The sequence below is a fragment of the Chiloscyllium plagiosum genome, unplaced genomic scaffold (genome assembly GCF_037043375.1).
Source record: "Chiloscyllium plagiosum isolate Xiang-an unplaced genomic scaffold, Cpla_swu_hap1 HiC_scaffold_22, whole genome shotgun sequence".
Taxonomy (NCBI): Eukaryota; Metazoa; Chordata; class Chondrichthyes; order Orectolobiformes; family Hemiscylliidae; genus Chiloscyllium; species Chiloscyllium plagiosum.
In genome coordinates this window covers 17,431,033-17,458,319 of record NW_028270160.1, presented here as the reverse complement: position 1 = coordinate 17,458,319, position 27,287 = coordinate 17,431,033, and the positions used below count along the sequence as shown (strand labels likewise).

Genomic DNA, 27,287 nt, shown 5'->3' with positions numbered 1-27,287 from the left:
TGTGATAGTGCAGCGCTCCATAAGTACTGACCCTGTGACAGTCCGGCACTCCCTCGGTACTGACCCTGTGACAGTGCTGCACTCCCTCAGTACTGACCCTGTGACAGTGCAGCGCTCCCTAAGTACTGACCCTGTGACAATGCGGCACTCCTTCGGTATTGACCCTGTGACAGTGCAGCGCTCCATCAGTACCGACCCTGTGACATTGCGGCACTCCCTAAGTACTGACCCTGTGACAGTGCGGCGCTCCCTAAGTACTGGCCCTGTGACAGTGCATCGCTTCCTAAGTACTGACCCTGTGACAGTGCAGCACTCCCTCGATACTGACCCTGTGACAGTGCAGCGTTCCCTAAGTACTGACCCTGTGACAGTGCGGCACTCCCTCGGGACTGACCCTGTGACAGTGCAGCGCTCCATAAGTACTGACCCTGTGAAAGTGCAGCACCCCGTCGATACTGACCCTGTGACAGTGCAGCGCTTCCTAAGTACTGACCCTGTGACAGTGCAGCGCTCCCTAAGTACTGACCCTGTGACAGTGCAGTGCTCCATCGGTACTGACCCTGTGACAGTGCGGCACTCCTTCAGCACTGGCCCTGTGACACTGCAGCGCTCCCTAAGTACTGACCCTGTGACAGTGCAGCGCTCCATAAGTACTGACCCTGTGAAAGTGCAGCACCCCGTCGATACTGACCCTGTGACAGTGCAGCGCTTCCTAAGTACTGACCCTGTGACAGTGCAGCGCTCCCTAAGTACTGACCCTGTGACAATGCAGTGCTCCATCGGTACTGACCCTGTGACAGTGCGGCACTCCTTCAGCACTGGCCCTGTGACACTGCAGCGCTCCCTAAGTACTGACCCTGTGACAGTGCGGCACTCCCTCGGGACTGACCCTGTGACAGTGCAGCACCCCCTCGGTGCTGACCATGTGACAGGACAGCGATCCCTTAGTACTGATCCTGTAACAGTGCGGCACTCCCTTGATACTGACCCTGTGACAGTGCAGCGCTCCCTCGGTACTGACCCTGTGACAGTGTGGCACTCACTCGGTACTGACCCTGTGACAGCGTGGCACTCACTCGGTACTGACCCTGTGACAGTGCAGCGCTCCCTAAGTACTGACCCTGTGACAGTGTGGCACTCACTCGGTACTGACCCTGTGACAGCGTGGCACTCACTCGGTACTGACCCTGTGACAGTGCAGCGCTCCCTAAGTACTGACCCTGTGACAGTGCAGCGCTCCCTAAGTACTGACCCTGTGACAGTGCAGCGCTCCCAAAGTACTGACCCTGTGACAGTGCAGCACTCCCTCGATACTGACCCTGTGACAGTGCAGCGCTCCCTAAGTACTGACCCTGTGACAGTGCGGCACTCCCTCGGGACTGACCCTGTGACAGTGCAGCGCTCCCTCGGTACTGACCCTGTGACAGTGTGGCACTCACTCGGTGCTGACCCTGTGACAGCGTGGCACTCACTCGGTACTGACCCTGTGACAGTGCAGCGCTCCCTAAGTACTGACCCTGTGACAGTGCAGCGCTCCCGAAGTACTGACCCTGTGACAGTGCAGCGCTCCATAAGTACTGACCCTGTGACAGTCCGGTACTCCCTCGGTACTGACCCTGTGACAGTGCAGCGCTCCCTAAGTACTGACCCTGTGACAATGCGGCACTCCTTCGGTATTGACCCTGTGACAGTGCAGCGCTCATCAGTACCGACCCTGTGACATTGCGGCACTCCGTAAGTACTGACCCTGTGACAGTGCAGCGCTCCCTCAGTACTGACCCTGTGACATTGGAGCGCTCCCCAAGTACTGACCCTGTGACAGTGCAGCGCTCCCTCAGTACTGACCCTGTGACATTGGAGCGCTCCCAAGTACTGACCCTGTGTCAGTGCAGCGCTCCCTAAGTACTGACCCGATGACAGTGCAGCACTCCCTTGGTACTGCCTCTGTGACAGTGCAGCGCTTACTAAGTACTGACCCTGTGACAGTGCAGCGCTCCATCGGTACTGCGCCTGTGACAGTACAGCGCTCCTAAGTACTGACCCTGTGTCAGTGCAGCGCCCAATCACTACTGTCCCTGTGACAGTGTGGCACTCGCTCGGTACTGTCGCTGTGACAGTGCAGCGCTCCCTAAGTACTGACCCTATCACAGAGCAGCGCTCCATCAGTACTGGCCCTGTGACAGTGCGGCACTCCCTCGGTACTGGCCCTGTGACAGTGCGGCACTCCCTCGGTACTGACCCTATAACAGTGCAGCGCTCCCTAAGTACTGACCCTGTGACAATGCGGCACTCCTTCGGTATTGACCCTGTGACAGTGCAGCGCTCCATCAGTACCGACCCTGTGACAGTGCGGCACTCCGTAAGTACTGACCCTGTGACAGTGCGGCGCTCCCTCAGTACTGGCCCTGTGACAGTGCAGCGCTCCCTAAGTACTGACCCTGTGACAGTGCAGCACCCCGTCGATACTGACCCTGTGACAGTGCAGCGCTTCCTAAGTACTGACCCTGTGACAATGCGGCACTCCTTCGGTATTGAGCCTGTGACAGTGCAGCGCTCCATCAGTACTGACCCTGTGAAAGTGCGGCGCTCCTTCAGTACTGGCCCTGTGACAGTGCAGCGCTCCCTAAGTACTGGCCCTGTGACAGTGCAGCACCCCGTCGATACTGACCCTGTGACAGTGCAGCGCTTCCTAAGTACTGACCCTGTGACAGTGCAGCACTCCCTAAGTACTGACCCTGTGACAGTGCAGTGCTCCATCGGTACTGACCTTGTGATAGTGCAGCGCTCCATAAGTTCTGACCCTGTGACTGTCCGGCACTCCCTAAGAACTGACCCTGTGACAGGGTGGCACTCCCTTAGTACTGACCCTGTGACAGTGCAGCGCTCCCTCAGTTCTGACCTTGTGACAGTGCAGCGCTCCATCAGTACTGACCCTGTGACAGTGCAGCACTCCCTTGGTACTGACCCTGTGACAGTGCAGCACCCACTTGGTACTGCCCCTGTGACAGTGCAGCGCTTACTAAGTACTGACCCTGTGACAGTGCGACGCTCCCTCGGTACTGACCCTGTGACAGTGCAGCGCTCCCTCAGTACTGACCCTGTGACAGTGCAGCGCTCCATCAGTACTGACCATGTGTCAGGACAGCGCTCCCTCAGTACTGACCCTGTGACATTGGAGCGCTCCCAAGTACTGACCCTGTGTCAGTGCAGCGCTCCCTAAGTACTGACCCGATGACAGTGCAGCACTCCCTTGGTACTGCCTCTGTGACAGTGCAGCGCTTACTAAGTACTGACCCTGTGACAGTGCAGCGCTCCATCGGTACTGCCCCTGTGACAGTACAGCGCTCCTAAGTACTGACCCTGTGACAGTGCAGCGCTTCCTAAGTACTGACCCTGTGACAGTGCAGCACTCCCTAAGTACTGACCCTGTGACAGTGCAGTGCTCCATCGGTACTGACCTTGTGATAGTGCAGCGCTCCATAAGTACTGACCCTGTGACTGTCCGGCACTCCCTAAGAACTGACCCTGTGACAGGGTGGCGCTCCCTCGGTACTGACCCTGTGACAGTGCAGCGCTCCCTTGGTACTGACCCTGTGACAGTGCAGCGCTCCCTCAGTACTGACCCTGTGACAGTGCAGCGCTCCATCAGTACTGACCCTGTGACATTGCAGCACTCCCCAAGTACTGACCCTGTGACAGTGCGACGCTCCCTCAGTACTGACCCTATGACAGTGCAGCACTCCCTTGGTAGTGCCTCTGTGACAGTGCAACGCCCAATCACTACTGTCCCTGTGACAGTGTGGCGCTCGCTCGGTACTGTCGCTGTGACAGTGCAGCGCTTCCTAATTACTGACCCTATGACAGTGCAGCGCTCCATCAGTACTGACCCTGTGACAGTGCAGTGCTCCATCGGTACTGACCTTGTGATAGAGCAGCGCTCCATAAGTACTGACCCTGTGACTGTCCGGCACTACCTAAGAACTGACCCTGTGACATTGTAGCGCTCCATCAGTACTGACCCTGTGACAGTGCAGTGCTCCATCGGTACTGACCCTGTGACAGTATGGCACTCCATCGGTTCTGACCCTGTGACAGTGCAAAGCTCCCTAAGTACTGGCCCTGTGACAGTGCAGCGCTCCCTCGGTACAGACCCTGTGACAGTGCAGGGCTCCATCAGTACTGACCCTGTGACAGTGCAGTGCTCCATCAATACTGACCCTGTGACACTGCGGCACTCCCTCGGTACTGACCCTGTGACAGTGTGGCACTCCCTCGGTACTGACCCTGTAACACTGTGGCACTCCCTCGGTACTGTCCCTGTGACAGTGCAGCGCTCCATCAGTACTGTCCCTGTGACAGTGCAGCGCTCCATCAGTACTGACCCTGAGACAGTGCAGCGCTCCCTCGGTACTAACCCTGTGGCAGTGCAGCGCTCCATCAGTACTGACCCTGTGACAGTGCAGCGCTCCATCAGTACTGACCCTGTGACAGTGCAGCGCTCCATCAGTACTGACCCTGTGACAGTGCAGCGCTCCATCAGTACTGACCCTGTGACAGTGCAGCGCTCCATCAGTACTGACCCTGTGACAGTGCAGCGCTCCATCAGTACTGACCCTGTGACAGTGCAGCGCTCCCTCAGTACTGACCCTGTGACATTGGAGCGCTCCTCAAGTACTGACCCTGTGACAGTGCAGCGCTCCCTAAGTACTGACCATGTGACAGGACAGAGCTTACTAAGTACTGACCCTATGACAGTGCGACGCTCCCTAAGTACTGACCCTATGACAGTGCAGCACTCCCTTGGTACTGCCTCTGTGACAGTGCAGCGCTTACTAAGTACTGACCCTGTGACAGTGCGACGCTCCCTAAGTACTGACCCTGTGACAGTGCGGCGCTCCCTATGTACTGCCCCTGTGACAGTACAGCCCTCCTAAGTACTGACCCTGTGTCAGTGCAGTGCCCAATTACTACTGTCCCTGTGACAGTGCGGCACTCCCTCGGTACTGACCCTGTGACAGTGCAGCGCTCCCTCAGTACTGACCCTGTGACATTGGAGCGCTCCCCAAGTACTGACCCTGTGACAGTGCAGCGCTCCCTAAGTACTGACCCGATGACAGTGCAGCACTCCCTTGGTACTGCCTCTGTGACAGTGCAGCGCTTACTAAGTACTGACCCTGTGACAGTGCAGCGCTCCATCTGTACTGCCCCTGTGACAGTACAGCGCTCCTAAGTACTGACCCTGTGTCAGTGCAGCGCCCAATCACTACTGTCCCTGTGACAGTGTGGCACTCGCTCGGTACTGTCGGTGTGACAGTGCAGCGCTCCCTAAGTACTGACCCTATCACAGAGCAGCGCTCCATCAGAACTGACCCTGTGACAGTGCGGCACTCCCTCGGTACTGGCCCTGTGACAGTGCGGCACTCCCTCGGTACTGACCCTATGACAGTGCAGCGCTCCCTAAGTACTGACCCTGTGACAATGCGGCACTCATTCGGTATTGACCCTGTGACAGTGCAGCGCTCCATCAGTACCGACCCTGTGACAGTGCAGTGCTCCATCAATACTGACCCTGTGACAGTGCGGCACTCCCTCGGTGCTGACCATGTGACAGGACAGCGCTCCCTCGGTACTAACCCTGTGGCAATGCAGCGCTCCATCAGTACTGACCCTGTGACAGTGCAGCGCTCCATCAGTACTGACCCTGTGACAGTGCAGCGCTCCATCAGTACTGACCCTGTGACAGTGCGGCACTGCCTCGGTACAGACCCTGTGACAGTGCAGCGCTCCCTCAGTACTGACCCTGTGACAGTGCAGCACTCCCTAATTATTGATCATGTGACAGGACAGAGCTTACTAAGTACTGACCCTGTGACAGTGCGACGCTCCCTAAGTACTGACCCTATGACAGTGCAGCACTCCCTTGGTACTGCCTCTGTGACAGTGCAGCGCTTACTAAGTACTGACCCTGTGACAGTGCGACGCTCCCTAAGTACTGACCCTGTGACAGTGCAGCGCTCCCTATGTACTGCCCCTGTGACAGTACAGCGCTCCTAAGTACTGACCCTGTGTCAGTGCAGCGCCCAATCACTACTGTCCCTGTGACAGTGTGGCGCTTGCTCGGTACTGACCCTATGACAGTGCAGCGCTCCATCAGTACTGACCCTGTGACAGTGCAGCGCTCCATCAGTACTGACCCTGTGACAGTGCAGCGCTCCATCAGTACTGACCCTGTGACAGTGCAGCGCTCCATCAGTACCGACCCTGTGACAGTGCGGCACTCCGTAAGTACTGACCCTGTGACAGTGCGGCGCTCCCTCAGTACTGGCCCTGTGACAGTGCAGCGCTCCCTAAGTACTGACCCTGTGACAGTGCAGCACTCCCTAGATACTGACCCTGTGACAGTGCAGCGCTCCCTAAGTACTGACCCTGTGACAGTGCGGCACTCCCTCGGGACTGACCCTGTGACAGTGCAGCACCCCGTCGATACTGACCCTGTGACAGTGCAGCGCTCCATCAGTACTGACCCTGTGACAGTGCAGCGCTCCCTAGGTACTGACCCTGTGACAGTACAGCACCCCGTCGATACTGACCTTGTGACAGTGCAGCACTCCATCAGTACTGACCCTCTGACAGTGCGGCACTCCCTCGGTACTGACCCTGTGACAGTGCAGCGCTCCCTAAGTACTGACCCTGTGACAATGCGGCACTCCTTCGGTATTGACCCTGTGACAGTGCAGCGCTCCATCAGTACCGACCCTGTGACATTGCGGCACTCCGTAAGTACTGATCCTGTGACAGTGCGGCGCTCCCTCTGTACTGGCCCTGTGACAGTGCAGCGCTCCCTAAGTACTGACCCTGTGACAGTGCAGCACTCCCTCGATACTGACCCTGTGACAGTGCAGCGCTCCCTAAGTACTGACCCTGTGACAGTGCGGTACTCCCTCGGGACTGACCCTGTGACAGTGCAGCGCTCCATAAGTACTGACCCTGTGACAGTGCAGCACCCCGTCGATACTGACCCTGTGACAGTGCAGCGCTTCCTAAGTACTGACCCTGTGACAGTGCAACGCTCCCTAAGTACTGACCCTGTGACAGTGCAGTGCTCCATCAATACTGACCTTGTGATAGTGCAGCGCTCCATAAGTGCTGAACCTGTGACTGTCCGGCACTACCTAAGAACTGACCCTGTGACAGGGTGGCGCTCCCTTAGTACTGACCCTGTGACAGGGCAGCGGTCCCTCGGTTCTGACCCTGTGACAGTCCGGCACTCCCTCGGTACTGACCCTGTGACAGTGCAGCGCTCCATCAGTACTGACCCTGTGACAGTGCAGTGCTCCATCAATACTGACCCTGTGACACTGCGGCACTCCCTCGGTACTGACCCTGTGACAGTGTGGCACTCCCTCGGTACTGACCCTGTAACACTGTGGCACTCCCTCGGTACTGTCCCTGTGACAGTGCAGCGCTCCATCAGTACTGTCCCTGTGACAGTGCGGCACTCCCTCGGTGCTGACCATGTGACAGGACAGCGCTCCTTGGGTATTGACCCTGTGACAGTGCAGCGCTCCATCAGTACTGACCCTGTGACAGTGCGGCACTCCCTCGGTACAGACCCTGTGACAGTGCAGCGCTCCCTCAGTACTGACCCTGTGACATTGGAGCGCTCCTCAAGTACTGACCCTGTGACAGTGCAGCACTCCCTAAGTACTGACCATGTCACAGGACAGAGCTTACTAAGTACTGACCCTGTGACAGTGCAGCGCTCCCTAAGTACTGACTCTGTGACAGTGCAGTGCTCCATCAGTACTGACCGTGTGACAGTGCAGTGCTCCATCGGTACTGACCTTGTGATAGTGCAGCGCTCCATAAGTACTGACCCTGTGACTGTCCGGCACTCCCTAAGAACTGACCCTGTGACAGGGCAGTGGTCCCTCGGTTCTGACCCTGTGACAGTGCGGCACTCCCTCGGTACTGCCCCTGTGACAGTGCAGCGCTCCCTCAGTACTGACCCTGTGACAGTCCGGCACTCCCTCGGTACTGACCCTGTGACAGTGCGGCACTCCTTCGGTATTGACCCTGTGACAGTGCAGCGCTCCATCAGTACCGGCCCTGTGACAGTGCGGCACTCCGTAAGTACTGGCCCTGTGACAGTGCGGCGCTCCCTCAGTACTGGCCCTGTGACAGTGCTGCACTTTCTCAGTACTGACCCTGTGACAGTGCAGCACCCCCTCGATACTGACCCTGTGACAGTGCAGCGCTCCCTAAGTACTGACCCTGTGACAGTGCGGCACTCCCTTGATACTGACCCTGTGACAGTGCAGCGCTCCCTCGGTACTGACCCTGTGACAGTGTGGCACTCACTCGGTACTGACCCTGTGACAGTGCAGCGCTCCCTAAGTACTGACCCTGTGACAGTGCAGCGCTCCATCAGTACTGACCCTGTGACAGTGCAGTGCTCCATCAGTACTGACCCTGTGACAGTGAAGTGCTCCATCGGTACTGACCTTGTGATAGTGCAGCGCTCCATAAGTACTGACCCTGTGACAGTCCGGCACTTCCTCGGTACTGACCCTGTGACAGTGCAGCGCTCCCTAAGTACTGACCCTGTGACAGTGCAGCGCTCCATCAGTACTGACCCTGTGACAGTGCAGTGCTCCATCAGTACTGACCCTGTGACAGTGCAGTGCTCCATCAGTACTGACCCTGTGACAGTGCAGCGCTCCCTAAGTACTGACCATGTGACAGGACAGAGCTTACTAAGTACTGACCCTGTGACAGTGCGACGCTCCCTAAGTACTGACCCTATGACAGTGCAGCACTCCCTTGGTACTGCCTCTGTGACAGTGCGACGCTCCCTAAGTACGGACCCTGTGACAGTGCAGCGCTCCATCGGTACTGCCCCTGTGACAGTACAGCGCTCCTAAGTACTGACCCTGTGTCAGTGCAGCACCCAATCACTACTGTCCCTGTGACAGTGTGGCGCTTGCTCGGTACTGTCGCTGTGACAGTGCAGCGCTCCCTATGTACTGACCCTATGACAGTGCAGCGCTCCATCAGTACTGAACCTGTGACAGTGCAGCGCTCATCAGTACCGACCCTGTGACAATGCGGCACTCCGTAATTACTGACCCTGTGACAGTGCGGCGCTCCCTCAGTACTGGCCCTGTGACAGTGCAGCGCGCCCTAAGTACTGACCCTGTGACAGTGCAGCGCTCCCTAAGTACTGACCCTGTGACAGTGCAGCGCTCCCTCAGTACTGACCCTGTGACAGTGCAGCGCTCCCTAAGTACTGACCCTGTGACAGTGCGGCGCTCCCTAAGTACTGACCCTGTGACAGTGCAGCACCCCGTCGATACTGACCCTGTGACACTGCAGCGCTCCATCAGTACTGACCCTCTGACAGTGCGGCACTCCCTCGGTACTGGCCCTGTGACAGTGCGGCACTCCCTCGGTATTGACCCTGTGACAGTGCAGCGCTCCATCAGTACCGACCCTGTGACATTGCGGCACTCCGTAAGTACTGACCCTGTGACAGTGCGGCGCTCCCTCAGTACTGGCCCTGTGACAGTGCAGCGCTTCCTAAGTACTGACCCTGTGACAGTGCAGCACTCCCTCGATACTGACCCTGTGACAGTGCAGCACCCCGTCGATACTGACCCTGTGACAGTGCAGCGCTTCCTAAGTACTGACCCTGTGACAGTGCAACGCTCCCTAAGTACTGACCCTGTGACAGTGCAGTGCTCCATCGGTACTGACCTTGTGATAGTGCAGCGCTCCATAAGTACTGACCCTGTGACTGTCCGGCACTCCCTAAGAACTGACCCTGTGACAGGGTGGCGCTCCCTAAGTACTGACCCTGTGACAGGGCAGCGGTCCCTCGGTTCTGACCCTGTGACAGTGCCGCACTCCCTCGGTACTGCCCCTGTGACAGTCCGGCACTCCCTCGGTACTGTCCCTGTGACAGTGCAGCGCTCCATCAGTACCTACCCTGTGACATTGCGGCACTCCGTAAGTACTGACTCTGTGACAGTGCGGCGCTCCCTCAGTAATGGCCCTGTGACAGTGCAGCGCTCCCTAAGTACTGACCCTGTGACAGTGCAGCACTCCCTCGATACTGACCCTGTGACAGTGCAGCGCTCCCTAAGTACTGACCCTGTGACAGTGCGGCACTCCCTCGGGACTGACCCTGTGACAGTGCAGCGCTCCCGAAGTACTGACCCTGTGACAGTGCGGCACCCCGTCGATACTGACCCTGTGACAGTGCAGCGCTTCCTAAGTACTGACCCTGTGACAGTGCAGTGCTCCATCAGTACTGACCCTGTGACAGTGCAGTGCTCTATCGGTACTGACCTTGTGATAGTGTAGCGCTCCATAAGTACTGACCCTGTGACTGTCCTGCACTCCCTAAGAACTGACCCTGTGACAGGGTGGCGCTCCCTAAGTACTGACCCTGTGACAGTGCAACGCTCCCTAAGTACTGACCCTGTGACAGTGCAGTGCTCCATCGGTACTGACCTTGTGATAGTGCAGCGCTCCATAAGTACTGACCCTGTGACTGTCCGGCACTCCCTAAGAACTGACCCTGTGACAGGGTGGCGCTCCCTAAGTACTGACCCTGTGACAGGGCAGCGGTCCCTCGGTTCTGACCCTGTGACAGTGCCGCACTCCCTCGGTACTGCCCCTGTGACAGTCCGGCACTCCCTCGGTACTGTCCCTGTGACAGTGCAGCGCTCCATCAGTACCTACCCTGTGACATTGCGGCACTCCGTAAGTACTGACTCTGTGACAGTGCGGCGCTCCCTCAGTAATGGCCCTGTGACAGTGCAGCGCTCCCTAAGTACTGACCCTGTGACAGTGCAGCACTCCCTCGATACTGACCCTGTGACAGTGCAGCGCTCCCTAAGTACTGACCCTGTGACAGTGCGGCACTCCCTCGGGACTGACCCTGTGACAGTGCAGCGCTCCCGAAGTACTGACCCTGTGACAGTGCGGCACCCCGTCGATACTGACCCTGTGACAGTGCAGCGCTTCCTAAGTACTGACCCTGTGACAGTGCAGTGCTCCATCAGTACTGACCCTGTGACAGTGCAGTGCTCTATCGGTACTGACCTTGTGATAGTGTAGCGCTCCATAAGTACTGACCCTGTGACTGTCCTGCACTCCCTAAGAACTGACCCTGTGACAGGGTGGCGCTCCCTAAGTACTGACCCTGTGACAGGGCAGCGGTCCCTCGGTTCTGACCCTGTGACAGTGCGGCACTCCTTCAGCACTGGCCCTGTGACACTGCAGCGCTCCCTCAGTACTGACCCTGTGACAGTGCAGCGCTCCCTCAGTACTGACCCTGTGACAGTCCGGCACTCCCTCGGTACTGACCCTGTGACAGTGCGGCACTCCTTCGGTATTGACCCTGTGACAGTGCAGCGCTCCATCAGTACTGGCCCTGTGACAGTGCGGCACTCCGTAAGTACTGGCCCTGTGACAGTGCGGCGCTCCTTCATTACTGGCCCTGTGACAGTGCGGCGCTCCTTCATTACTGGCCCTGTGACAGTGCTGCGCTCTCTCAGTACTGACCCTGTGACAGTGCGGCACTCCCTTGATACTGACCCTGTGACAGTGCAGCGCTCCCTCGGTACTGACCCTGTGACAGTGTGGCACTCACTCGGTACTGACCCTGTGACAGTGCAGCGCTCCCTAAGTACTGACCCTGTGACAGTGCAGCGCTCCATCAGTACTGACCCTGTGACAGTGCAGTGCTCCATCAGTACTGACCCTGTGACAGTGCAGTGCTCCATCAGTACTGACCCTGTGACAGTGAAGTGCTCCATCGGTACTGACCTTGTGATAGTGCAGCGCTCCATAAGTACTGACCCTGTGACAGTGCGGCACTCCCTCGGTTCTGACCCTGTGACAGTGCAGCGCTCCCTAAGTACTGGCCCTGTGACAGTGCAGTGCTCCATCAGTACTGACCCTGTGACAGTGCAGTGCTCCATCAGTACTGACCCTGTGACAGTGAAGTGCTCCATCGGTACTGACCTTGTGATAGTGCAGCGCTCCATAAGTACTGACCCTGTGACAGTCCGGCACTCCCTCGGTACTGACCCTGTGACAGTGCGGCACTCCCTCGGTTCTGACCCTGTGACAGTGCAGCGCTCCCTAAGTACTGGCCCTGTGATTGTGCAGCGCTCCCTCGGTACTGACCCTGTGACTGTGCAGCGCTCCCTCGGTACTGACCCTGTAACTGTGCAGCGCTCCCTCGGTACTGACCCTGTGACAGTGCAGTGCTCCATCAATACTGACCCTGTGACAGTGCGGCACTCCCTCGGTACTGACCCTGTGACAGTGCAGCGCTCCCTAAGTACTGCCCTATGACAGTGCAGCGCTCCATAAGTGCTGACCCTGTGACAGTCCGGCACTCCCTCAGTACTGACCCTATGACAGTTCAGCGCTCCATCGGTACTGACCCTGTGACAGTACGCCGCTCCCTCGGTTCTGACCCTGTGACAGTGCAGAGCTCCCTAAGTACTGGCCCTGTGACAGTGCAGCACTCCCTCGGTACTGACCCTGTGACAGTGCAGCGCTCCATCAGTACTGACCCTGTGACAGTGCAGTGCTCCATCAATACTGACCCTGTAACACTGTGGCACTCCCTCGGTACTGTCCCTGTGACAGTGCAGCGCTCCATCAGTACTGTCCCTGTGACAGTGCAGCGCTCCATCAGTACTGACCCTGTGACAGTGCGGCACTCCCTCGGTGCTGACCATTTGACAGGACATCGCTCCCTTAGTACTGATCCTGTAACAGTGCGGCACTCCCTCGGTACTGACCCTGTGGCAGTGCAGCGCTCCCTCGGTACTGACCCTGTGACAGTGCAGCGCTCCCTCGGTACTGACCCTGTGACAGTGCAGCGCTCCCTCAGTACTGACCCTATGACAGTACGGCGCTCCCTCAGTACTGACCCTGTGACAGTGCGGCGCTCCCTAAGTACTGACCCTGTGACAGTGCGGCGCTCCCTAAGTACTGACCCTGTGACAGTGCGGCACTCCCTAAGTACTGACCCAGTGACAGTGCAGCGCTCCCTAAGTACTCACCCTGTGACAGGGCAGCGCTCCCTCAGTACTGACCCTGTGACAGGGCAGCGCTCCCTCAGTACTGACCCTGTGACAGGGCAGCGCTCCCTCAGTACTGACCCTGTGACAGGGCAGCGCTCCCTCAGTACTGACCGTGTGACAGGGCAGCGCTCCATCGGTACTGACCCTGTGACAGTGCAGCACTCCCTCTGTGCTGACCCTGTGACAGTGCAGCGCTCCCTCAGTACTGAACCTGTGACAGTGCAGCGCTCCCTGTGACAGTGCAGCGCTCCATCGGTACTGACCCTGTGACAGTGCAGCACTCCCTCAGTACTGACCCTGTGACAGTGCAGCGCTCCCTAAGTACTGACCCTGTGACAGTGCAGCGCTCCCTAAGTACTGACCCTGTGACAGTGCAGCACTCCCTAAGTACTGACCCTGTGACCGTGCGGCGCTCCCTAAGTACTGAAACTGTGACAGTGCGGCGCTCCCGCTGTACTGACCCTGTGACAGTGCAGCGCTCCCTCAGTACTGACCCTGTGACAGTGCAGCGCTCCCTAAGTACTGACCCTGTGACAGGGTAGCGTTCCATCGGTACTGACCCTGTGACAGTACAGAGCACCTAAGTACTGACCCTGTGACAGTGCAGCGTTCCATCAGTACTGACCTTGTGACACTGCAGCACTCCCTAAGTACTGACCTTGTGACAGTGCGGCACTCTCTCGGTGCTGACCCTGTGACAGTGCAGCGCTCCCTCAGTACTGACCCTGTGACAGTGCAGCACTCCCTAAGTACTGACCATGTGACAGGACAGCGCTTACTAAGTACTGACCCTGTGACAGTGCGACGCTCCCTCAGTACTGACCCTGTGACAGTGCAGCACTCCCTTGGTACCGCCTCTGTGACAATGCAGCGCTCCCTAAGTACTGACCCTGTGACCGTGCGGCACTCCCTTGGTGGTGACCCTGTGACAGGGCAGTGCTCCCTAAGTACTGACCCTGTGACAGTGCAGCGCTCCCTAAGTACTGACCCTGTGACATTGGAGCGCTCCCCAAATACTGACCCTGTGACAGTGAAAGCACTCCCTAAGTACTGCCCCTGTGACAGTGCAGCGCTTACTAAGTACTGACCCTGTGACAGTGCGACACTGCCTATGTACTGCCCCTGTGACAGTGCAGCACTCCCTTGGTACTGCCCCTGTGACAGTGCAGCGCTCCCTCAGTACTGACCCTGTGACAGTGCAGTGCTCCCTAAGTACTGACCCTGTGACAGTGCAGTGCTCCCTAAGTACTGACCCTGTGACAGTGCAGTGCTCCCTAAGTACTGACCCTGTGACAGTGCAGTGCTCCCTAAGTACTGACCCTGTGACTGTGCGGCACTCCCTCATGAATGCCCCTCTGACTGCGGTGCTCCTTCAGGACTGACTTGACTGTGCGGCGCTCCCTCAGGTCTGACCCTCTGACTGTGCGGCGCTCCCTCAGGTCTGACCCTCTGACTGTGCGGCGCTCCCTCAGGTCTGACCCTCTGACTGTGCGGCGCTCCCTCAGGTCTGACCCTCTGACTGTGCGGCGCTCCCTCAGGTCTGACCCTCTGACTGTGCGGCGCTCCCTCAGGTCTGACCCTCTGACTGTGCGGCGCTCCCTCAGGTCTGACCCTCTGACTGTGCGGCGCTCCCTCAGGTCTGACCCTCTGACTGCGCGGCAACTCATCAATAGTGACCCCCGACAGTGCAATGCTCCCTCACACCAACCCTCCGACTGTGCAGCTGGAGATGGACAACAAATGCTGGTCTTGCAAATGATAGTAGCAGAGAAATGCCAATTGTAAAACCAAGTTTTTAAAGTTGAGATGGTCACAGCAGATATTGTGAGGGAACTTTATTCTCAGCTGCAGTGCTGTACCTGGTATAGGAAGCATTGGTGTTGACATTGGGGTCTAAAATGCTTTAGATTCCAGTTCCCAGCAATAACAACCCTTGTCATCAAAGAGCAGAAAGATTCAGAGAAAACACTGGGTGTGAAAAGGCTTCTAAATTTTTGTTTTACAAATGAAGTTTCATTTATCTATTTTGCATTGTTAGATGGTGAAGGAACCAAGTCCAAAAATAAAGTGTGAGAACTTCAGTTCCCCTTGTCGCTCTTTGACAGCAGGCTAATTGGGATCAGGTGTTCAAACCTCAACTATCAGCAACATGGCAGCAAAAACAGTGAGTGCTGAACATAGAATAAATATTTGTAGTAGCTATTTGAAAGGGTCTTGACCTTTGAGAGTCTGTTATGTAGCATCGGGGGTTCAACTTCAGTGTCACAACCACTTTGTGCAGATTACACTGCAGCATGCTACAGTTGAAGTATCAGGACTCTGGGTTTCCCCTAACATTCCCCTATTAGAGAAAGTTTGAAATGCACAGACATAGAAAATAGGTGCAGGAGTAGGCCATTTGGCCCATCGAGCCTGCACCACCATTCAATACATCGTAGCGGATCATGCAATTTCAGTCGCTGATTCCCACTCTCTCTCCATGGCCCTTGTGGCTAAAGGGATCAAGGAATATGTCCAGCTCCCTCTTTAATATATCTAACAAACTGGCTCCAAAAGCGTTCTGTGGTAGAGAATGCTACAGGTTCACAACTGAGTGAAGAAATTCTTACTCATCTCAGACCCTAATACTCACCCTTTATTCTTTCACTGTGACCCCTAGTTCTGGACTTCCCCAACATTAGGAACACTCTTCCTGCATCTAACCTTTCCAGTCCAATCAGATTTTTATGTTTCTATGAGATCTCACAAACCCCAATTCTCGTTCTTCTAAATTCCAGTGAATACAAGCCCAGTTGATCAGTCTGGTGAACCTTCACTGGATTCCCTCAATAGCAAGAATGTCTTTCCTCAGACTAGGAGACTAAAACTGCACGCAGTACACAAGGAGTGGCCTCACCCAAGGCCTTGTATAATTGCAGCAAGAGCATGCCGAGATCCTTCCATTTTATCTTCTTCCTTATGCTCGTGTGTTAGTGCCTTACGATTAATGTAGATGTACAAATTAAGAATAGAAGTATGCCATTTGACCCTTCAAGCCTGCTCCTCCATTGCAGTGCTCCCTTAATTAACCCAACACCACACTGCCCCCCCCCCCCCCTCCCCCTCCCCCACACACTTGGCACATAAGGCTGGATTTTGAGCTTCAGCCTGTAGACCACGACATAAATCTGTGAGCTTCTTACTTGATGTGTGAATGTTCTTAACAGAGCTGTGACTGACTGAAGTATAGTTTAGGGTATTCATTCTGTTTTGTACCAATTTCTATAGAATTAAACAGATTATAACCCAAACTGCCAAATCTCGTTAATTTTGTTGTTTCACTCTGACAGCCTTTGAGTGCCAGTCTTCGAGAACGGCTGAAGAAATCACGGCGTCCTTTTAACTTTCCATTTGTTGTGCCAAAGCGATTAAAAATTGACAGCCAGAGTGAAGGTGGTGGAAATGCAGACCCTGGCACTGAGGCTGGTGGCAGCCAGATTCCTGATACTTGTGCTCAGAATGGTGTTATCACAGAAACAGAAAGTCTTTGCAATAAGATGATGGATAAGCAGCCAGATACAAGTGCAGTGGATCGGGAGGAAGCTTGTCTGAGAGTCCAGCATGCAGCTGAACAGAACATCCAGACTTCTGCTAAGTCCCCTAATCTAATCCCTGAAAAGCAGCAACTTCTTGAGGAGAAAGAACGATTACAGAGAGAAGTGAGAGAGAAAGAGGAACTTCTCCGTCGTTTGAAAATGGTTCAGATGTACAGAACAAAGGTAAATAGCTGATACCACTTAATAGCAATTCTGGATCTCAATCCATATAATTCTGACCCCTCAGCTCCAGAATGAAGACCAATAATTGCAGTGATGCACTGCTGGGTCTGGGCTTCACTGATGTTTGGTATTGGTGCTTGTGTCCCTACCACGTTGAATTCCTGGGATATTATGGGAGAATCATGTTCACCAAGCCACTGCTAATTACCCCCATGTATTTTACAGTATATGAGATGGTGAAATGTCTTGAGTCAGATTCTATTTCTTTCCTTCCTCTGTCCCTGGTTTCATTTTACAGTTTTTGGTTTACCAGCTGACCTTCATGTGTTTTCCTGACACTTCCTTTGACTTCCATGCTAGAAGCTGTTAGTCTTAGTTCCCTAAGACTTTGTATTTAAGAATCTGTATCTAGGGACTTTGGTACCTAAGATCATGCCGTAAGTGGCAAGTTGTAAACTTTTCAGTGTACTCGTGAGTTCATATGACAATAAAGTTAATTCAATTTGTTAATTCACTCATGAGATGTGGATATCGCTGATTGGGTAGAATTTTTATTGCCTGTGTCCAGTTGTCCTTCTCAAACCACTGCAGTCCATGCACAACCCATAGACCCACAATGTTGTTAGGAAGGGAATTCCAAGATTTTGACCCAATGATACTGAAGGAATGTTAGTATAGTTCCAAGCAAGAATTTTGGGTAACTTGGAGGGGAATTTACAAGTGGTTGTGTTCTCATGCATTCGCTGTGTGTGTGTGTGTGTGTGTGTGTGTGTGTGTGTGTGTGTGTGTGTGTGTGTGTGTGTGTGTGTGTGGTGGGGGGAGGGTGCGCGGAGGAGGGATGACAATTTTAAAACAAATTTACACAAACTTAAAACATTCATAAGTTCTCTCTCAGGTTGGAGTATTTACCTGTTAGATTCTATCCATGAATTAATTAAATCAATCACCAACAATTCCCTTTTTTCAAAATTCTAGAATAACCTGGCAGAACTGGGATCTCTGATACAGAAATGGAGGAAGAGCAGCCAGACCTTGTTGTATGAACTTCAAATTGCCCTTTGCAGTGATTCAAAACCAACTTTAACCCAGCTGATAGACAGTCTGGCAATTGAGGATAGACTCCTGCATTACAGCAGACTTGAGGAAGATTTCACAGATGGATGAGATGATCACTCCTATGCTGAAAATCAGCAGCCTTATTCACAAGGCATTAGCCAGCACTTTGCAGTAAGTTTTTGAGAAGACATTGTTTTGTTGTAAAGACTTTGCTCTGCCGGATTACATGGTGCCTTTAAACTCCTGAAGTTGTTGTTTACTCTGTTTCCTTTACTGAGGAAGGATACAACACCATGGGCTTATCCATTCCGTCTCCAGCCATCATTAATGCTGCTGTAATTTGTCATTAAACAGTGAAGATGGAGTTTTGCTTGTTCTTTTCTGTCACCTTGTTCTCTGGACTAATTCTCTTATCCTGTCAAGGATGGAACAATAAACAGCCAAAAACTTCTGCGTGCACTTTGTGAAGAGGAGGAATATAGGCAAAATAATAGATTTTTAATCTATTCTAATTCAGAAGCAAAATACTACAGATTCTGCAAACCTGAAATAAGAACAAGTACTGGAAATATATATTGGGTTGAGAACTGTGTGGAGAGGGAAATAGAGTTAGTGTTTTGGTGTGGTTTTTATAAGGGTGGAGTAAACAAGTGGAATAAATCAGGTGACACTTCTATGCCAATATTCATATACAGTTGCACACTGAGAAAAACATTTATTTTTAATGAATACAAATTTTAAATTAATCCAGCCAAACGATTGTGTTTTCTATATTAAAGTCTCATTTGGAAAATTACATATTTAATTCTTTGCTATTTATCTTATTCAAAACCAATGCCTTTAAGCGTAGGAGTATTGCTCTGTTTCAGCCAGGATCGGAAAGCTCTTCATACGTTGTCTTTCCAACTCACTTCTCAGAATAGCAATATCTTCGGCCTGGGATCGATTCAGTTCCATCAGACGGTTGTGCTGCATTAAGTCCCTGAAACGATTGCGAGTATCTTGTTCGGATTCAACTGGCGCTAATGGATAAAGAAAAATTAGCATCTCCCTTGGAGTTTTGGGGTTCAGTTTGGGTTATTTGGGAATTGCAAATAGCTTGCATTCTAGTTCAGCGGGTAGTAGGGAAGACAGATAGAATGTTGACTTTTATCTCAAAGGAAGTAAGAATATACCAAGTAGGAAGGTTTTGCTAAAACTGTACAAGACACTAATCTGACTACAGCTGGAATACAATGAACAGTTTTGGACTCCTTACCTAAGGAAAGCTGTACTGGCATTGGAAGTAATCCAGAGAAGGGCTTCTAGGCATTGGTATGGAGGAATAGTTTATGAGGAAAGATTGAGTCGGTTGGGCCTGTACTCATTGGAATTTAGAGGGGGGGCTTGACAAGGTAGGTGTGAAAAGATTGTTTCATCTCTAAGATAGTCTAGGAATAGTGGGTATAATCTCAGATTGAGGGGTCAAACATTTAAGGCAATGAGGAATTTCTTCTCTGAGAGTAGTGGATCTGTGAATTCATTAGTGGGAGATTGTTGAGGTAACATCATTAAGTATATTCAAGCCTGAGCTGGACTTATTTTTAATTAGTAGGGGATTCAAAGGTTATGGAGAAAAGGCAGGAAATTAGAGTCATGGATTATCAGATAAGACAGGGTCTCATTGAATAGCAGAGCTGAATGGTCTCCTTCTGCTACACCTTAATGGTGATACGTTTATTGTGACTCACTATCCTTGGTTGAAAGGAAAGGGACTGCTAATCCAGTTGAACCACTTCAGGAAATGCCAACTAGAAGTTGACAGAGAATGGCTATCACTACTTTTCTTCCAACCTTTATTCCTTTCTTTTTGTGATTTACTTAGGGCAGGGTAGAGATAGTAACTTGGCATGGAATAGCCCCTCACTCTGAAAGTGGAGACAAGTAACTGTGTGGTGATGACTCCGTTTAATATTACCATTGAGATGCTGACAATCAAACATTGATTGGTAAATGCCACATTCCTATTGTTGAATCATCATCAACCTGGGACTGTCTGATTGGAAGAGAACAACCTAATCAGTTAAATTGATCTTGTTAATTACCATGCATTTCTTTCTGACATCTATATTATATAAACATTGTCTGTTTCCATTGCATATCTGTGGTGCAGACTTTTGAATTTATACATGTTCAAGCTTCACTCCAGTACTTCTGTGTGTAACATTGATTGACTTTCTTTTGAGTAGTACTGTGTTTAATTGCTCATCGCTGCTACTGTGCAGATATCATAGAAATCTACAGCACAGAAATATGCCCTTCTGCCCTTTGAGTCTATGCCAGTCAAAAACAACGACCTAATTATACAAACATTTTTCAGCACTTTGCCAAGAGCCTTATATGCCTTGGCATTGCAAGTGTACATCTAAATACTTCTTAAATTTAATGAGTTTCTGGTGTAGACTCCTTGCAGTTTTGTTTCAGCTAAGCTTTAACCCATTGAACATCCAACAAAAAAGTAGAGTTCTCTGGTAGCCTTACCAACATTCCTTTCAAGTCAATGACTAAATTACCTAATACTAGATCTACAGCGGAGAATCTTTGGCTCTTCCTACCTTGTTCCCATAGGTCTCTATTATCTTTCATACACTAACCTATTTGATGGATCTTGCAAAATAAGCTGGCATATTTGCAGTTTTACTTGCTGCAATATGATGCATTTTCAGATGCTTCTGAAAGACATAGCATGGCATTTATAACATACTACTTTTGGTTTGTCCCAGAATGATACAACACAGAAGGTGTGACAGAAGAGGGAGGGGAAGCATTCAATTCTTCATACCTGTGCTGCTTCTTTGAGCTATCCAATTTGACCCACTGCTTAGTTCTTGCCCTATAGCCCTGCAAATTTTCTTTTTTAAGTGTCCAAATCCTCTGGAACAACATACTCCTTGCCACCTGCGTGTACAGTGTTTGCCTAATATAGCACAAATACAGCAGATTATGACTGAGTTGTCTCAAAAACCCACTGGTTCTACCAAATAAAGAACAAAGCACAGGAACAGGTCATTCGGCCCTCCAAGCCTGTGCCGATCCATATCCTCTATCTAAATCTGCCACCCATTTTCTAAGGATCTGTATCCATTTGCTCCCTGCCCATTCATGTATCTGTCTAGATACATTTTAAATGTATTCGTACACTTACCACCTGCGCTGGCAATGCATTCCAGACACCCACCACACTCTGTATGAAGAACTTTCCACGTATATCTCCCCTAAACTTTTCCCCCTCACTTTGAATTTATGACTTCTAGATATTGAGTCTTCCACTCCGGGAAAATGTTTCTTGTTATCCACCCTGCCTATATGTCTCATGATTTTTAGGCCTCAATCAGGTGCCCCCTCAATCTCCTCCTTTCCAATGAAAATAATCCTAATCTACTCAACCTCTCCTCATAGCTAGCACCCTCTATACTAGGCAACATCCTGGTGAACCTCCTCTGCACCCTGTCCAATGCATCGACATCCTTTTGGTAATGTGGCGACCAGAACTGTATGCAGTATTCCAAATGTGGCCGAACCAAAGTCCTATACAACTGTAACATGACCTGCCAACTCTTGTACTGAAAATGTATTGCTGGAAAAGCGCAGCAGGTCAGGCAGCATCCAAGGAACAGGAGAATCGACGTTTCGGGCATAAGCCCTTCTTCAGGAATGAGGAAAGTGTGTCCAGCAGGCTAAGATAAAAGGTAGGGAGGAGGGACTTGGGGGAGGGGCTTTGGAAATGCGATAGGTGGAAGGAGGTCAAGGTGAGGGTGATAGGCCGGAGTGGGGTGGGGGCGGAGAGGTCAGGAAGAAGATTGCAGGTTAGGAAGGCGGTGCTGAGTTCGAGGGATTTGACTGAGACAAGGTGGGGGGAGGGGAAATGAGGAAACTGGAGAAATCTGAGTTCATCCCTTGTGGTTGGAGGGTTCCTAGGCGGAAGATGAGGTGCTCTTCCTCCAACCGCCGTATTACTATGGTCTGGCGATGGAGGAGTCCAAGGACCTGCATGTCCTTGGTAGAGTGGGAGGGGGAGATGAAGTGTTGAGCCACGGGGTGGTTGGGTTGGTTGGTCCGGGTGTCCCAGAGGTGTTCTCTGAAACGTTCCGCAAGTAGGCGGCCTGTCTCCCCAATATAGAGGAGGCCACATGGGGTGCAGCGGATGCAATAGATGATGTGTGTGGAGGTGCAGGTGAATTTGTGGCGGATATGGAAGTATCCCTTGGGGCCTTGGAGGGAAGTAAGGGGGGAGGTGTGGGCACAAGTTTTGCATTTCTTGCGGTTGCAGGGGAAGGTGCCGGGAGTGGAGGTTGAGTTGGTGGGGGATGTGGACCTGACGAGGGAGTCACGGAGGGAGTGGTCTTTTCGGAACGTTGATACGGGAGGGGAGGGAAATATATCCCTGGTGGTGGGGTCCGTTTGGAGGTGGCGGAAATGATGGCGGATGACACGCTGTACATGGAGGTTGGTGGGGTGGTAGGTGAGGACCAGTGGGGTTCTGTCCTGGTGGCGGTTGGAGGGGCGGTCTCAAGGGCGGAGGAGCGGGAACTGGAAGAGATGCGGTGGAGGGCATGGTCGACCACGTCTGGGGGGAAATTGTGGTCCTTGAAGAAGGAGGCTATCTGGGTTGTATGGATTTGGAATTGGTCCTCCTGGGAGCAGATGCGGCGGAGACGAAGGAATTGGGAATATGGGATGGCGTTTTTACAGGGGGCAGGGTGGGAGGAGGTGTAGTCTAGGTAGTCCACTCCCGGCACCTTCCCCTGCAACCGCAAGAAATGCAAAACGTGCACCCACACCTCCCCCCTTACTTCCCTCCAAGGCCCCAAGGGATACTTCCATATCCGCCACAAATTCACCTGCACCTCCACACACATCATCTATTGCATCCGCTGCACCCGATGTGGCCTCCTCTATATTGGGGAGACAGGCCGCCTACTTGCGGAACGTTTCAGAGAACACCTCTGGGACACCCGGACCAACCAACCCAACCACCCTGTGGCTCAACACTTCAACTCCCCCTCCCACTCCACCAAGGACATGCAGGTCCTTGGACTCCTCCATCGCCAGACCATAGCAACACGACGGTTGGAGGAAGAGCACTTCATCTTCCGCCTAGGAACCCTCCAACCACAAGGGATGAACTCAGATTTCTCCAGTTTCCTCATTTCCCCTCCCCCCACCTTATCTCAGTCAAATCCCTCGAACTCAGCACCGCCTTCCTAACCTGCAATCTTCTTCCTGACCTCTCCGCCCCCACCCCACTCTGGCCTATCACCCTCACCTTGACCTCCTTCCACCTATCGCATTTCCAACGCCCCTCCCCCAAGTCCCTCCTCCCTACCTTTTATCTTAGCCTGCTGGACACACTTTCCTCATTCCTGAAGAAGGGCTTATGCCCGAAACGTCGATTCTCCTGTTCCTTGGATGCTGCCTGACCTGCTGCGCTTTTCCAGCAAAACATTTTCAGCTCTGATCTCCAGCATCTGCAGTCCTCACTTTCTCCTCGAAGATGCCAACTCTTGTACTCAATGACTGCAGATGCTGGAAACCAGACTGCTGGTTTCCAGCATCTGCAGTCATTGTTTATACCTCGTTGATTTTAACCCTACTGCGAATCCTCTTGCAAGGATGCCTGCCTTGAAGAAGTTTTCCTCCTCTCTCTACAAGAATCTCAGGGAGTCCCTCTCCCACTGCAACTCCCAGGTCATTTCCCCTGCCCTGAAGCTCTTCAACCATGTCCTGAAACAAACGCGCTACCACAGCCACATTTGCTTCCTCAGTGCCTGCCTCCGTAACCAACTCATCCCACAAGGACTCCGGACCACCTTTAAACCAGCAGAGTTCGGACCCGAACAGGACAAACAGTACAGACTACAGATTCAAAAACACCAGCAACAGTTCTCCTTCAAGATCCTCCGCTCCACGCTTGCAGCAATGCGCCGGCAGCTAACCTCTCTACAGTCAGCCCTGCCTCAGCTGAGGGCCACACTCTCTCAGAATTGCAAAGGACCCACTCTGTACTACATCCTCAGGAGAATCCATAATCTCAACAAACAGTATTTCAATTCCATCTCAAACATCAAAAACTGTAAGTACAACAAACTTTTATCCACCCACCTCCATAACCAGCGCACCTCAAACATTCCAGAAGATTCCCCTGGCCTCGGAAATGCCATTAGCCATGAGGCTGATGCAGCTGCCACCCCCACGCTGATTGATGATGTCACTTCCGCCCCCATCATGGCCACTCCCACAGCCACTTCCGGCCCTCACATCATTGCCGATGCCACATGCTCAGTGACTTCCGCCACCTCTACTGCCGTGTCTGCCACCACTTTCGCCCCCACCAGCGCCACTCACCTGCATTCTGCTGACACGCCCCCCACAGACCCCACTGTCACTATCCCCACCCCCCCAGAACCCCGAGGGGAGCACTACCTCTGCTCATGCTTCCACCCCCATTCCCTCCACCATCACACCCACTCCAGGTACTGGCTCCGACTCCACACCCACACCAGATCTCAGCTCCCAGCCCTGCCGGGTTTTCACCATCCCCCCGGACCTCCCACTCAGAGGACGAACGATCAGTCCTCAGCAAAGGACTCACCTTCATCCCCCTCCGTCCACGCATCAATGAATTTAATACACGCCGTGACATCGAACACTTCTTCCGTCGCCTCCGCCTCCGAGCTTACTTTCACAATCAGGACCCCCGCCCACCTTCCGAGGACCCCTTCGCCCACCTCCAACACACTGCGTCCACCTGGACACCCCGCGCTGGCCTATTACCTGCCCTCAACCTCTTCATTTCCAACTGCCGCCGGGACATTAATCGCCTCAACCTGTCTACCCCCTCCCCCACTCCAACCTCTCACCCTCACAATGCGCAGCCCTCCAATCCCTCTGCTCTAATCCCAACCTCGCCATCAAGCCAGCGGATAAAGTGGGCGCAGTGGTAGTCTGGCGCACTGACCTCTACACCGCTGAAGCCAAACGCCAACTCGAGGACACCTCTTCCTACTGCCCACTCGACCATGACCCCACCCCCCATCACCAAACCATCATCTCCCAGACCATACAGAACCTCATCACCTCAGGAGATCTCCCACCCACAGCTTCCAACCTCATAGTCCGGGAACCCCGCACTGCCCGGTTCTACCTCCTTCCCAAGATCCACAAGCCTGACCACCCTGGCCAACCCATTGTCTCAGCATGCTCCTGCCCCACTGAACTCATCTCTATCTACCTCGACACTGTCCTAATCCCCCTAGTCCAGGAACTCCCCACATACGTTCGAGACACCACCCACACGCTCCACCTCCTCCAAGACTTCCATTTCCCCGGCCCCCAACGCCTCATATTCACCATGGATATCCAATCCCTCTACACCTCCATCTGCCATGACCAGGGCCTCCAAGCCCTCCGTTTTTTCCTCTCCAGGCGTCCCCAACAGTACCCTTCCACCGACACTCTCATTCGTTTGGCCGAACTGGTCCTCACCCTTAACAATTTCTTCTTTGAATCCTCCCACTTCCTCCAGACCAAAGGGGTAGCCATGGATACACGTATGGGCCCCAGCTATGCCTGTCTCTTTGTTGGCTATGTAGAACAGTTGATCTTCCGTAATTACACCGGCACCACTCCCCACCTCTTCCTCCGCTACATTGATGACTGCATTGACGCCACCTCATGCTCCCACGAGGAGGTTGAGCAATTCATCAACTTCACCAACACATTCCACCCTGACCTTAAATTTACCTGGACCATCTCTGACACCTCCCTCCCCTTCCTGGACCTCTCCATCTCCATTAGTGACGACCGACTTGACACTGACATTTTTTACAAACCCACCGACTCCCACAGCTACCTGGATTACACCTCTTCCCACCCTATCTCTTGCAAAAATGCCATCCCGTATTCCCAATTCCTCCACCTCCGCCGTATCTGCTCCCAGGAGGACCAGTTCCACCACAGAACACACCAGATGGCCTCCTTCTTTAGAGACCGCAATTTCCCTTCCCACGTGGTTAAAGATGTCCTCCAACGCATCTCGTCCACATCCTGCACCTCCGCCCTCAGACCCCACCCCTCCAACCGTAACAAGGACAGTACGCCCCTGGTGCTCACCTTCCACCCTACAAACCTCCGCATAAACCAAATCATCCGCCGACATTTCCGCCACCTCCAAAAAGACCCCACCATCAGGGATATATTTCCCTCCCCACCCCTTTCCGCCTTCCGCAAAGACCGTTCCCTCCGTGACTACCTGGTCAGGTCCACACCCCCCTACGACCCACCCTCCCATCCTGGCACTTTCCCCTGCCACCGCAGGAACTGTAAAACCTGTGCCCACACCTCCTCCCTCACCTCTATTCAAGGCCCTAAAGGAGCCTTCCATATCCATCAACATTTTACCTGCACATCCACTAATATCATTTATTGTATCCGTTGCTCCCGATGCGGTCTCCCCTACATTGGGGAGACTGGGCGCCTCCTAGCAGAGCGCTTTAGGGAACATCTCCGGGACACCCGCACCAATCAACCAAACCGCCCCGTGGCCCAACATTTCAACTCCCCCTCCCACTCTGCCAAGGACATGGAGGTCCTGGGCCTCCTTCACCGCCGCTCCCTCACCGCCAGACGCCTGGAGGAAGAACGCCTTATCTTCCGCCTCGGAACCCCAGGGCATCAATGTGGACTTCAACAGCTTCCTCATTTCCCCTTCCCCCACCTCATCCTAGTTTCAAACTTCCAGTCCCCTTGACTTGTCTGGACTTGTCCGACCTGCCTAGCTCCTTTTCCACCTGTCCACTCCACCCTCTCCTCCCTGACCTATCACCTTCATCTCCTCCCCCACTCACCCATTGTACTCTATGCTACTCTCTCCCCACCCCCACCCTCCCCTAGCTTATCTCTCCATGCTTCAGGCTCTCTGCCTTTATTCCTGATGAAAGTCTTTTGCCCGAAACGTCGATTTTGCTGAAGCTCCTCGGATGCTGCCTGAATTGCTGTGCTCTTCCAGCACCATTGATCCAGAATCTTGTACTCAATACCCTGTCCAATGAAGGAAAGCATGCCGTATGCTTTCTTGACTCCTCTACTGACCTGCGTTGCCACCTTCAGAGGACAATGGCCCTGAACACCCAGATCTCTCTGTACATTAATTTTCCCCAGGACTTTTCCATTTAGTGTACAGATCGCTCTGGAATTGCATCTTCCAAAATGCATCACCTCGCATATGTCCGGATTGAATCCATCTGCCGTTTCTCTGCCCAACTCTCCAATCTATCTATATTCTGCTGTATTCTCTGACAGTCCACTTCACTATCTGCTACTGCAC

General features: G+C 53.2%; 2 protein-coding genes across 7 annotated transcripts in view; one reads left to right on the top strand and one right to left on the bottom strand.

The window, feature by feature from the left end:
• The window catches only part of sfr1 (SWI5-dependent homologous recombination repair protein 1), a 49,466-nt gene extending 31,179 nt beyond the window's left edge, over positions 1-18,287 (top strand). Inside the window, exons 2-4 of the mRNA XM_087998816.1 lie at positions 15,148-15,273; positions 16,439-16,867; positions 17,843-18,287. Of these exons, the coding sequence (XP_087854942.1) occupies positions 15,259-15,273; positions 16,439-16,867; positions 17,843-18,031 (633 nt within the window). The 5' untranslated portion in view covers positions 15,148-15,258 and the 3' untranslated portion in view covers positions 18,032-18,287. The remainder of the gene's footprint in view (positions 1-15,147; positions 15,274-16,438; positions 16,868-17,842) is intronic.
• Positions 18,288-18,538: 251 nt separating this feature from the next.
• Positions 18,539-27,287, bottom strand: part of cfap43 (cilia and flagella associated protein 43) — a 145,623-nt gene continuing 136,874 nt past the window's right edge. For all 6 annotated transcript variants that reach the window (XM_043712886.2, XM_087998806.1, XM_087998804.1 and 3 more), the window contains one exon: positions 18,539-18,945. In XM_043712886.2, the coding sequence (XP_043568821.2) occupies positions 18,764-18,945 (182 nt within the window). In that variant the 3' untranslated portion in view covers positions 18,539-18,763. The remainder of the gene's footprint in view (positions 18,946-27,287) is intronic.